The following is a 13409-nucleotide window of genomic DNA, read 5'->3' as shown; positions in this document are numbered from 1 at the left end:
CAATTTCAATTTTTTTTAGATTGCTTTTTCACTAATCTTTGTTATACACATAAATGCTGATTTACAAGTATTAAAGACATACAACGGAAATAAACGGGAAAAAAACAACAAACAAAAACAAAACATTTTGGTCAATTTTTTTTTAGTAATGCCAAGCTAGCATTAAAAATGGGGTAGATAGCACAGTCACACCTGCTAGCCAGTTAAGATGGCAAATCTTTTTGCGAGTACTGTTACGTCTTCATAGTTCTGCAAGCATCCATAGTTACATGAAAAAGAAAAAAAAGAATAGATCCGACAAGACATAGGCTGAGGCTGAGAACTCAAAAGCTTCAATCAGAACACCTGCTGTTCCATTATACCTGTTTAAACATGTCAGGTAAGAAGTGAATCGAAATTAAAGTGAAAAAATGATTCATAAAATGATTAGAAATTAGGGTGTGGATGGTGGGTGGATGAGGTGAAAAAAAAAGGTTTTTTTTGTACTTTTGAGGAATGAAGGGAGAAAAAAAAAAAACAATATACCATTTCCTTGTTTTGTTATTTGTCACTCCTCTACACAGCAACACAGAAAACCAGCCGAGAAAAATCCCCCTCAAGAAGTCTGCTACATACTGCTCTACTGAAGCACAGTCCCGACAGGATAGAGTAGCACACTACGTCCCAACAACATTGTTAAGCCAACAAACATGGAAACTTTTTTTTCCCCTTCTCCCCCCCCCCTTCACACTGAATATTTTTTGTGTCATTTAATTTTTTTCTTTAACTTCTTCTTTTCTTGTCAATGAGGAAAAGACAAACATGGTGGACAGGTTTTTTACTGATGTTCCATATTGTTCACTAAAAACTGTGAAGATATTTGGCTGGTGTTTGAATATCAAACAGCAGAAGTCCTTTAATCATTCTTTTGCGAGTTGAAGCGTTGTTTTTTTTTCTTTTTCATTTGTTTTGTTTTCTTCTTCTTCGTCTTAATGCTAGAGTGGGTGAGCAGTCTGTATCAGCAAACGGTATTCACAATGCTGTTGTCACGGTGATAGAGGGTCACATTCTGACTCCGCCCTCATGCGGCCTGAGGTGTGTGGGGGGGACTCTCCTTCGTTGCCGCTGGGCTCCTCCTCCTCCACGATGATAGGGTCCTCGGACAGCGGGAAGCTGCGCCGATCCCACGGCACCACCGTCTGAAATCAAACCCAAGGGGAGGAGACGCGCAAGACATTAGAAACGTCAAGATATCCTCTGTCGGGGTTTTCAGATAGAAAATTCCATGACTTATCCATGACCATAAAACAGAATTTCCATAACCACATTTGTAAAAAGGAAATGACAAGATTTTTTTTTTTAAAAAAAGGTAAAAACTGAACATTATTTTCAACCCTTGAAAGGAAAAAAATGACACTAGAAAAAAGCCATATCCCTAGAAAGAACTTCAAAAGGTTGATGTGCATGCTTGGCCTCCGTGATCTAATAATAGAACGTCGATGGATCAAATGATCAGAGTCGGTGTCTGGCCTCCGTCCCCATTCACTTATGCAGAGGGTGGAGTACAAATATCAGAATTGGCCACAAGGTGGCATCAGGCACACTCCTGGGATTTTTCCCCCAGTCAGTGGTGACACGCACACACACTTGACCATGTCAATCAGTGGGAACAAAATCGATGAGTGGGAAATTACCAGTGAGGTGCTTGCGTGTGCGTGTGTGTGTCATGTTACAAGCACTGACAAGCATCTGTTCAGACACATGTGATTTTGTATGTATGCCTGTGGAGTTTTTCCATGCATGCGTGTTGTTGTGGACATTGACGTACGTGAGTCATTTAAAGCAGTATTACTAGCACAACTTCCCAGGTTGTCCAGGTGCATGACGATCATTGTTAAATTTAGCAGCATGTCCACGGTAGTGCCGATAGTGTGTGAACTGCAGCTACTCTGTGAATGCGTGTGTGTGTGTGATGTTTTTGTAAGTGTACCAGGGCTTGACACTGGCACCTGCCAACCAGCCAAATGCTGGTAAAACTTGGCTGTGGCTAGTAATACTTTCAGTATCACTAGCCAATTTGGCAGGTAGCTTATTCAATGGTAAGACATATCAGAATAGCATATACTGTATTCTGCATTTTACTCCTTGTGTATCAATTGTTTCTATTTAAGTTCAAGAAAAAGCTCAGTTACTCAGTTTCTATTTGTTTGATTTATTTCCATGTAGAAAGCTACGCACTCATCTGATTGCTTTAACACCTTCTCTTCTGAGGCTAGATGAACAGTGTCATGATAAAGAAAAAAAATGGCTAGTAGAATAGCTGGATGGCTAGCCACATGATGGCAGGCAACCGAAAAAGTTAGTGTCAAACCCTGAGGTGTACGTGTTGACCTACCCGCTCCTCGTAGGTAAAGTCTGGCGTGGAGCAGCGTGTGTGCGAGTCTCGCGAGGAGGGGGTGTCGGGGCTGGGGGGGCTCATGGGGGACGCGAGCGGCCCGTAGTCCTGCAGCACGTGGAAGTGCGAGATGTCCGGAGACGACGGCTGCGGCGTGGAAGGGTTGGTTCCCCCTAGCAACGGCGTGCTCCGACCGTCTAGAGACTTGAACAACCTGAGAGGAATACAGATACGGACTTAGACAAATGAACAACAATAATCCACATCGACAAAGAGCTGGGACCATCTAAATTTTAAAAAAAAAGTGTAGAACAGAACTCTTCCACTTATTTACCATTAATTTAATTTTGCTTTCTGTAATGAGTAGTGTTTTTTAATGCCAGAATAGAGCAGTGAGATCCAACCATTTAGAAATGCAAACGACCTGAATAGAATATCATGGAATACAATGTGATTTATTGTCCCTTTACATAGCTAAACATTTCAACACCGAATAGTCTGTAATAGAATATAATGTGTTTTAATGTCACTGAGAAGCATGTATAACGTAACTCTAAACTTGGTACACAAACAAGGTTAAAAACCGCCAGAGGAGGAGAGAGGATTACAAATCTACATACAAAGAGGATTTTGTAAGTCATGTACACAGAGGAATAGGCCGAGTTGCAGAGGTGAATGGCTTTAATCCTAATATTGCACAATGACAGAAATATACAGAATGGTTCATCCATTTTGGCAAAATTGCAGAAGTAGAGTCTTTCCCAAAGTGTTTGGGTCACTTATTCCTTGAATAAGTGATATTCCATTTAGTCCAAAATAAAAGCTCGAGAGATGGAGAGGGAGAGTGTGTCCATGCCAGCTGACCCTCCTGGTAGTGTGTGTGTGTGTGTGTGTGTGTGTGTGTGTGTGTGTGTGTGTGTACCTGCTGCCCCTCCTGGTAGCGGGTGCGAGTGCCCTCCATGACCAGCGGGATCGCTCTTGCTCCTCCAGGGGAAGGTGGTGCTGAACAAACGCCATGTCTGACAGGTCCTCAACCTGAACACACAACACAAAACATTACACAAACGTTAATACAGAACACACCAATTACTACTTGTGTTGAGACGGACACCTCCCTACACGCAGAACACAACACGTCTGTTGTTATGCACATCCAGGGTTACAATGTGAGAACCATTCGAGTTATCATCAACTATAATTCACACACGCACGCCTGTTTCCTCACCTCTACATCCTCCTCGTCCTCAGCAGTGGGCTCATCCAGCACGTTCACCTTCCTCCAGCTGAAAACCAAACACACGCTCATTTAGTCATGTGACCACAGCCAGGTCAGAACAAACTGACTTAACCCAAGAAATACCATTATATTATTATTATTATTATTATTAAAGAATTATAAATAAATGCATATCATTTATAAATAAAGTTGTAATTACAATGTATTATAAATATAGTCACATTAAGCTAAGTAATACAGGAGCATTTATTGCCCCTATCTAACACTGTGCGGTCCGGTTCTCAACTCTGACTGGCTGATAGTCGTGTTCAATCGAGCGTAAACCTACACCTTCCACCTGAAGATACTATGTGCGTTTAAATTAGACCCCGCACATCTACGTCGGTAATGAGAATATGTTGCTGTTGGGGTAGGGAGTCTGCAAGAAGAGTGCATCTTTGCACCATCTGTGGATATAACTGTGCCGTTTCATCCTGTGCTGTGGAGTTATTGTAATGTACGGCTGCAATTTATAAATGAAAATAAAAAGAAGCTCCAGGAAATCCATTCAAATAGCCTTCATTAAGTTTCGTTTCATTCCATTTCAGCATACCTTGGCGTGAGGATCTCCTTGTACTGGAGTTTCTCCACACGGGTGGTGGCCGCCACAGACATGGGGATGACGATGTTGTTGATGTCAAACGAACTCTCACCCCTCCTGCGTCGGATTGGCTGCTGGAAAAAAAAGCACATAAAACACAACCTGATGTCAGCAAATGGTCACTGTTTTAATTGTCAGCAAAAGGCTCTTTGAAGAATGATACTGCTGTGTCATACAGTGTGTGTGAGTGCAAGAGCTTTACAAAGGATGGAGTGTATCAAAATATGGTGCTTCGTTGAAATGAGCTACCAGTAGCCAGTTTAATAAGTCCAAACCCAACCCCAATCCATGAACCCCGAGCCAGGAACAGTCTGTAGCTCAGCTTGACGGGTGTGTTTTATTGACAAGACAAGGGGGTGAAAAGCTGGAGGAAATGGTTTCAATACAATTGTCATTTGTGTGTGCAAGCGTGTTTATGTCGTACCGCGCTGCCAGGCTGGCTGCCGAAGCCCAGTGGGGTGGACATCTCGCTGGGCAGAGAGAGCTGGCGGGTGAGGGGGCTGGGTGTGGAGGGGGGTCCACTGGACACTGACACAGACGGACTGATCGACTCCAGCTGCTGTCGCAGACCTGAGAGACAAACACACACAAAATTAGTATTGAGGAACTGTGCACAGAAATACGACATAGATTAGTATTAAAAAATCATGCAAAGTAACATGTGCGTTGGCGTCTGCATGGTTCCAATTAAAAAGTGTTTTGGAGTCCGGAATTAAGTTGATCATTATTCAGAGATTGGTGAGGTACAAGTACTGGGCATGAGTATAGTACTGACCGGCGAATATGCCGGTCTCGACAACATAAAGATTGAGCAATAGAATATGTGCAATAGAAGCGACAGAGTATGTCCATTAAAAGCAGAATGCAAGCATTCCAACACTGGCTGGGGTGGCTGTCGCCGAACCGCATCACAGCTAATTTGCATAATATTCGCTCAAGTCCAACTACAAACTGTCCCTCAAATCGCATCTACTGGCCCGAATCACATGTCTCTTCTGTCGCCCGCGACTCAATACAAAGTCAATTACTTCCATCGCTGGACTCGTTCATGTCGCGCGTGGTCTATTCTTGCCTTTAGGCATCATGAAAGTCAACAACTAAGGGGAGATCAACCAGTCAAGTGGTCATATTGCATGGCTCTGTTCAAAAAAACTATTCTTTTTTCCTCACCATCGTTTCTGTCGGCAGAAAGCTCCCGCGGCCTCTTGCGGCTCTGGCTGCGCTCGTGCAGGCGTCCCGGTCGGCAGGGTGTGTGCGTGGGCGTACGCGCCTCCATCTTGGACACACTCCTGCTCCTCTCGACCCCCAAGCCGTGGTGAGAGCGCTCCAGACGGCTCTTTCGATGGTGGGCCAGCCCTGTGGAAGTGTGAAAGTGGTGGAGGGTAAAATAAAGAAGAGATTGAGGAATTATTAATTATAAGAAATTATTAAGGAGCCAAAGACAAAATTAAAGGCTCAGAGACGTGCATAAAAAAAGAAGAGTCCTTTCTTGATGTGTGAGGACACACAATTAAGTTAATGACGTGTGTGTGTGTGTGTGTGTGTGTGTGTGTGTGTGTGTGTGTGTGTGTGTGTGTGTGTGTGTGTGTGTGTGGTATATTCCTTTCTTGTTGTACTTACGGACTGCAGCCATGTGTGCGTTGCCGAGCTTGTGCTTGTGCCTGGCGGAGGGGGAGGAGGAGGAGGAGGGGCGGGGGAGGCGAAGGCCGCCAAGCGAGATCTTGTGTTTGAGCGAGTGCCTCTTCAGTGGCTTCTGACGCTCCGAGCGACTGCTCTGGCCCTGAGCCTTAAGCAGACGCTGCACATGCATGCTCAACTTGGTGTCTGTGTGAGGGAGGGAGGGAGAGAGAGAGAGCGAGAGAGAGAGAGTTGGATGGAGAAATTGACATAGAAAGATACGAACAAGAGGGGACAACTTAAACCACATCAAACCTATACTGGATATGATGAGGTGAGGTGCAAAACACTGTGTGTGTGTGTGTGTGTGTACACACTTGCATGCATGAGACAGAAAGTGAGAGCGCACAGTATGGCTTTGCCAGGCCTGAAAACGACTGTGCAGGTGTCCCGATGTCTGCTGTGCATACCTGAGGGCAGAGAGAGGATGGGGTGGATGCCGTTGTCCAGGTGGGCCAGGCGCTCGGCCAGAGACAGCTCCAGCGGCGTGGGCACTGGCTGGGGAGGCCGAACGCCACCGCACGTCAGACACGACGAGTTTACCCTGCAGCCGCCAGACACACAACTCCTCTGGACCTACAGGGAGGGGAGGGGAGGGAAGGGAAGGGGGTGAAAGCATGGAGAGGCAGAAGGACAAAGACAGGGGAAGAAGGAGGACAGAGGTTTGCAGGTGCGGTAGTAGAGGGGGGTGACACAGGAAGAGACAGGGAAGGGGGCAGGACAGAGTGTGGAATGGAAGCCAAGGAAAGAGAGAAAGCGCAAGAGATGAGGAAGGGGGGGTGTAGGCAGGAACAGAGATAACAAAGAAAACAAAATGTTAGAGAGGGACTTGCTTATTTTCGTACATTCATCATTTTTTTACAGGCAAGACCTAAACTACCCAAGCAATGAATATGGCTTGGTCTGATTTATCCTCACAATGAATAGAGGGGCACGGTCTGATCCATCCAAGCACTGAGTTAACAGGCTCACCGTCTAGGCAGGCTGTGGAACTATCGATCAATGTGAAGTTTAAAAGGCAAGATAATGGATGGCTTGCCGGGTAAAATAATTTCCTCTCTCTTTAAAGCCCAACATAAAGACAATAAAAATCTCCCATTTCACTACCCCTATTTCACAAACAAACACAGACATGTGGAGGGATAGATCGACAGTCAGACAGACAGACACAAATGCACAAGCGCAAATGTGAGCGAGAGCACACACACACACTCTCATGAATGCACATGGAAAAACCCTAGCGCACACACATACACAGGCACACACACACCTTCCCAGAGAGGTTGGGGACGGCGTTGGGGTGCACAAGTCGTCGGCGTCGGCAGCTGAGGAGAGGGCGCGTGCGGGCCGCCACACAGGTGGGGTCAGGGGTCAGGACCAGGGGCTTCTGGTCAGGAGACTCCTCAGCACTGAAACACAAACAACAAAACATGAGTAGATGTATATTTTGTTTGCACAGAAAAATATTACCTAGGCATATATGGTGTGAATATTTAACTGTGATAAAATAGGGCGTAATGCAGGAATGTGATTTAATGACATTTGTTGCAAATAATTTAGCAGGAAACGGCCATGAAAATCCATAAAATTACACAAACAATTCAGTGTTTTACAAATTCAAGTACAAGTTATAGTTTGGCTGGCATGCGATGCAGTTGTCATTTTCAGAGCCATTTTGTCAAGGAATGTGGAACATTCCCACAGAGAAACATCAAAGACAAGGTCATGTTCAGCAGCAGTGTGTACTACCACCATTGTCCTGCAAGGGGCAGCAGTGAACACTTTAGGAGTAGTGTGCATTACCACCATTGTCCTGTGTGCTTGTGGGGCAATAGTGAACACATTAGCAGCAGTAGTGTGTAATACCACCACTATCCTGCAGGGGGCATTAGTGAGCATGCTACCAGAAGTTAATGCCAGCACTGTCCAGCGTGTGGAAGCATTGAGCATATCAGCAACAGTAATTACCATTACTGTCCTGTGTGGGACAGTAGTGAGCGCGTTAGCAGTAGTGTGTAATACCACCATTGTCCTGAGGGGCCGCAGTGAGCGTGTTGTGCATTACCACCACTGTCCTGCATGTGGCAGTAGTGAGCACATTAGCAGCAGTGAGTATTACCACCGTTGTCCAGCATGGAGCAGCAGTGAGGATACTACCACGTTAGTGGTGGGTGGGTTGTTGGGTTATTTTTGGGTACCTGTTTGGGATGCCGTTGAGGGTGTTACAAGTTCTAGTTCGACTGGCCTCTGCAGCGGGGGTTTCCGCCTTCGCACACTCCACATCCTGCAAGCCAAACACACACAAGCATAAGAGCTCTGCTGCAGTATTCAAGAAGAAACTATCTCCATTCATTGCTACATACCTGTTTAAGGTACTGCTTAAATGTCTGTTGTCCATTTCACAGTAAAAAATACATGAAAGCATAGAAAGGCCAAGCAAGTAAAATGGGTGGGTTACTTCCATGCCAGATCAATTAAATCAAAGTGAGTTGCAACCCTAATAAAGGGGCCCTCCAACCAAACAAAGCCATTTAGGTCATTCTACTGTGAGGTCTGCTCAACATCTTACGCAGAGTCATCTTTCTACAGACTTCTTTTCTGGAATATTGGCCTGAGGCTAATCAGGCTATGGGGCTGCTTTCAAACATTGCATGGTTGGTGACAAGGAACAAGGAAGCTTAGGAGTGAATTTCATATTGGTCTCTTACCTCAGGCGTGGTGCGTGGTGACAGTTCCATCTGTGTCGACGGTTCGGAGGGAGCAGGGTCGCCCAGCTCCACAGCACCCTGAAAGGGGAAGAGAAATGAGGAAAGACCGCATATTAAATACAGGGGAAAAAAAGCAATAATGCAAGGGGGTATTCCAAGAACATAGAGTAATTAACCTGGTAATAGCCCATTTTGTTGAGAAAATGAGGACTCCAGGCTCTTCTATTAGATGATTTACCTCAAGGTTAACTTAACCTAGTTTACTACTGAGCCAAGTTCTTGGAATACTCTCCAGGGGGATCTCAACCATCATTCACAGCTCAAAACACAGGCTACAACCTCCCATCCTTTCTTGTGTCATACAGCCTCACGAGGCCCTGCATCATCACTGAGGGAAACTTTTACAAGGGGAAAAAATTTCCCCTTGGGGACAATAAAAGTCTATCTATCTTATACAATATCTTTCAAAATCATAAATGAGATGTTATTCCTTCAGGGTCATTTCACGTGAAATCAGACATTTTGAGACCGGACCGACACAGATCTCAATCATACTGTACTTGCTGTGCCTGTTTAGTAGCAAGGTAGCACCCCATATTGCATTTGTGTGAAAGACAAGGAACTGGCCATTTTAAAATTTAAGTTTTTCTGATATTCAATTTAAAAATTTTCAATTTATCATAATTCATATTCTGAGGGTTGTTGCATTCCATGATGTTTGTGTAATTTGTAGAGCCAGAAAAGACCTTTCAAATAACACCACAGACATCTTTATGTCTCTCCCTTAATATTGGTGTCAGATCCACACAAATGCAGTTCTGGGGTGCTACCTTGCTACTAAACAGGCACACCAAGTATAATTGAAATCTGTGTCGGTCGGGTCCCAACGTGTCTGATTTCACATGAAATGACCCTTCATTTCTAATCAGAATATTGGAGTGTTGAATGGGTGAACAGCCCCCCCAAAAGCTAGTCTACACTGCTTGACAATGGGGAACTTTGATTTTCTCCTGCTCGAGGGAGAAAATTAAGATTAAAGAGAACTGAGGATGCCAGGGTTGCTGATAGCTTTGGTCAAGCCTGGGGCACAACCATCCAAAAGGCCCTAAACACATACAATAAAATGCAATGAAAATCCTATTTTGGGCCTCCTCTCTCCCTGGGCCTCGGGGAACTGACCCCTTTGTCCCTCCCTGGACCACAGGAAAAAGATGAGGAACTGACATGACTAACAGCCAGACACAGACGTAACGGGGGATAGAAGAGGGAAGAGTACAGAACATTGTGCTCAAGCAAAAGTATCAGCTGTTAGTTAAGTGTTACTCCCCCTTCATCGGTCTAATTCTGTATAAAGTATGCGAGTCAAAATGTTCTCAAGTAGTACACGTTAAAGTACTAATTTTAAAAACTTTCCATCCCTGCCAGGGGAATAGCACTTCACTCACAGCTGAACACTCACACAGGAAGGCGTTTCAGTTTCACAACTGAATACAAAAGTATCGTTCTTCTAGGAGGCACAGACACACTCAAAGTGCTCCAAATGTGTGTATACTGTGTGTGTGTATACTGTATGTGTGTGTGTGTGTGTGTGTGTGTATACTGTGTGTGTGTATACTGTATGTGTGTGTGTGTGTGCACTGTATGCCAGTGTTGCAAGTTGGACTGCTAGGTCACAGAGACGTTGACCTCAAGGTTACAGCCTGTTCACCACACAAGGTCAAAGCTAAGGTCAAAATAGCATGTGCTTCCCTCAACAAAAAACAAACTGGGCCACTAAGCTGCGACTTTTCCCACAGTACAAAAGACGAGAGGCAAACATTTGAAGTAATTTTATACATCTTCTGTTGCTCTACAGATTGGAAAGAGAATAGTCTCTCACATAGTGTGTACATCACGTCAACAGATGTCTGTGCCCTCATCTCAAATCAACTGATGTGTTCATGCCAAAAAACCTGAGCGTAAGGGAACTGGAAACTTGTTTTGAGATGCAAATCACATTTTTTTTCCTCTTTCAACCATGACAAAAGACTATACATTAGTAGTTCCATCCGAGTGGTTCGCAGGTAAGCACGGTTCCAAACATAACTGGTGCAGTAATGGGCACCAACATCGTTCTGGCCGGTCTGAAAACAGCAACAGATTCCACTCTCCTCCGCACTTGCCTAGTACAGTTATGGCACCAGTGGAGGGCGGCACTGAAGCCATTTTGGAAACATTATTTTAAGCATGGAAAACTAATTAGTGTTGCACTAAATGTCCACAGTGGACAGACATTACATTACACTTTGCGGACGCTTTTATCCAAAGCGACTTATGACAGCGACATATATTACATGGTATTGATTATAGACCCTGGAGCAGTGTGGGGATAGGTGCCTTTAAGGGCACTCCAGTCATGAAGGTAGGAAGGGATTGGTAAGGGCGTGGGATTGAACCTGCACCATTACAACCATTACACACACAGACAAACACCATGCTGGTGCACATTTGATGCAAAGTCTCCAATACACCCACCTAACCACACACACAACCACAAAAACCCACACACCTTGCTGGCGCGAATCTGTCGGTGGATCTCGGCCTGCTGGCGGATGCGGTACTCCAGGTCGGACACGTGGGCCTGTAGCCAGTTCCAGTGGCTGATGATGGCCGCCCGCTCCACCGCATAGCGACCCTCCGCCCTCCTCCAGCTGTATGGAGAGAGAGAGAGAGAGAGAGAGAGAGAGAGAGAGAGAGAGAGAGAGAGAGAGAGAGAGAGAGAGAGAGAGAGAGAGAGAGAGAGAGAGAGAGAGAGAGAGAGAGAGAGATCATGGTTTAGGGCTTAGTATATACAAGAATCTTGTGCATTCTAAAAATGCTGATGTTCATGTCCATGAGTGTCTCCTGTTTTGCATGAAAGTGATGCTTACCATGAGTCAAGGGAGAGTCATTTTTAATAGTCTGCTTCATCGATTAACTTGATGTCAAATGTTAAGCCTTCTATTCTATTCTGTTCTATTCAGTTGATTTGATTTTTCCCATGTGCTGCTGATACTGAGACATGATTATTTAATGTGTAATTTGAGATGTGCGTGCATGTGTGTGTGCACTTGTGCATTATGCGTGTATGTGTTCTTGTCCCCCTTCCTTTCTGATTCCCTTCAGTACCTCTGTTTTTACTGCAGGGGGCGCAACATTGCAACTGCAGTCCAACCAACCCTCGAGGGGTGGAACAAAAAAAAGAAATCATGCCATCATGATGCCCTTTATCCTTCTTCCTGGTTTACGCTTCAGACATGATAAACATAATCCACCCTCTCCTTTTACACACACAGCCCTCGTTTCCAATCCTGAGCAGTGAGCACTGATTAACCATCATCATTCCAGTGTCTTGCGAGCCTGACTTTGACTCAGCAGGGACAGAGAAGGAGTACCGTAGACAGCTGGCTGAGTTTAACACCCGTCCAGGGTTGCCAGATGTGACCGATTTCCAGCCCATTAATGCTCTAAACCCGCCTGGAGGCACAAAATCCAGCCCAATTTGAACTAAATATTCTATTGATTTCTATGACGTTTTTAACATTTTTGTTTGACTGTTTTTAACCCACAGACAGACATCCTAAATAGCCCAATTGGGCAGGAAAGCACCTAATCTGGCAACACTGTAGCAGTCATGTCAGCGGCTAACAATGGAGCTGAACGGCAGCCAACGACAACATTGTTTACAGGTGTTGCAGTGCGGCTGTGGAATGCCTGAATGCCTGGGCTGAGGCTCACAGGGCCGGGATGCTTCAAGGTTACGCAGAGCAGAGCAGAGGAGAGCAGAGGAGAGCAGAGGAGAGGAGAGGAGAGGAGAGGAGAGGAGAGGAGAGGAGAGGAGAGGAGAGGAGAGGAGAGGAGAGGAGAGGAGAGGAGAGGAGAAAGGAAAAGAGTATGAGTACTGTAGTGTAGAGCTGAAGTACATTATGCTATCAGAGCAGACTAGAATACACTGTGCCATAACACCTAGGAGAGGAGAGGAGAGGAGAGGAGAGGAGAGGAGAGGAGAGGAGAGGAGAGGAGAGGAGAGGAGAGGAGAGGAGAGGAGAGGAGAGGAGAGGAGAGGAAGCGGAGCTGAGGTACACCATGCCATCAAGTGATGAGAGCAGAACAGAGTGAAGCAGAGCAGTGTGTCATCAAGTATGCTATTGGAAGGGTTTGTGAAGACAAAGACATACAACCCAACAGAGTAGAGTAGAGCTGAGGTAGATACGCCATGACATCAGATGAGAAGAGGGCAGAATAGAGTAGACGGCACATCAGGGCAGCGCTGCACTATGGCATCAGCCAACCATGGTATCAGTACACTATGCCATCAGAGGCAGAGCTGAGTAGAATAGAGCACTGCTGTGGGGTCAACGACGTGCAAAATGAAATTGTCATTCAGTGTAACGGATACCTTCTGCTGACTGTAACTGTTAAAAACACAACTCTTTATTTTATTTTTTTTTCCAGTAAATTCATGAAAGCCTCGGCTGTCATCCATTCACTTGAAACAATTTAAAAATCACGTTTTTTACCGTTACAGTCAGCAGAAGGTATCCGTTACACTGGATGACAATGCCATTTTGCACGTCTTTGACCCTGTGGTACGCTGTGCCATCAGATGAGAAGTGACCACATCAGAGCAGTGCTATTGGAGGGGTTTAAGACGATACAGTAAGACAGTAAGGCAATACGACAATAAGGTAAAGGAGCAGATCAAAATAAAGTAGCGTAAAGCAGAGCTAAGGTACACCATGTCATTAGATGAGA

General features: G+C 45.2%; 1 protein-coding gene across 2 annotated transcripts in view; it reads right to left on the bottom strand.

Annotated features, from left to right (window-relative positions):
* Positions 1 to 802: 802 nt before the first annotated feature.
* Positions 803 to 13409, bottom strand: part of kansl1a (KAT8 regulatory NSL complex subunit 1a) — a 35603-nt gene continuing 22996 nt past the window's right edge. Inside the window, exons 2-14 of one of the 2 annotated variants that reach the window (XM_063221551.1) lie at positions 11185 to 11326; positions 8637 to 8714; positions 8127 to 8212; positions 7199 to 7337; positions 6339 to 6504; positions 5872 to 6075; positions 5422 to 5607; positions 4676 to 4821; positions 4204 to 4325; positions 3600 to 3657; positions 3297 to 3409; positions 2375 to 2588; positions 803 to 1178 (exon numbers count right to left, since the gene is read on the bottom strand). In XM_063221551.1, coding sequence (XP_063077621.1) covers positions 1026 to 1178; positions 2375 to 2588; positions 3297 to 3409; positions 3600 to 3657; positions 4204 to 4325; positions 4676 to 4821; positions 5422 to 5607; positions 5872 to 6075; positions 6339 to 6504; positions 7199 to 7337; positions 8127 to 8212; positions 8637 to 8714; positions 11185 to 11326 — 1807 coding nt within the window. In that variant the 3' untranslated portion in view covers positions 803 to 1025. The remainder of the gene's footprint in view (positions 1179 to 2374; positions 2589 to 3296; positions 3410 to 3599; positions 3658 to 4203; positions 4326 to 4675; positions 4822 to 5421; positions 5608 to 5871; positions 6076 to 6338; positions 6505 to 7198; positions 7338 to 8126; positions 8213 to 8636; positions 8715 to 11184; positions 11327 to 13409) is intronic. The other variant, XM_063221552.1, reaches the window with a different exon arrangement.

This window comes from Engraulis encrasicolus, chromosome 17 (assembly GCF_034702125.1).
Source record: "Engraulis encrasicolus isolate BLACKSEA-1 chromosome 17, IST_EnEncr_1.0, whole genome shotgun sequence".
NCBI classification, from domain to species: Eukaryota; Metazoa; Chordata; class Actinopteri; order Clupeiformes; family Engraulidae; genus Engraulis; species Engraulis encrasicolus.
This window is presented reverse-complemented; position numbering and strand designations above follow the sequence as displayed.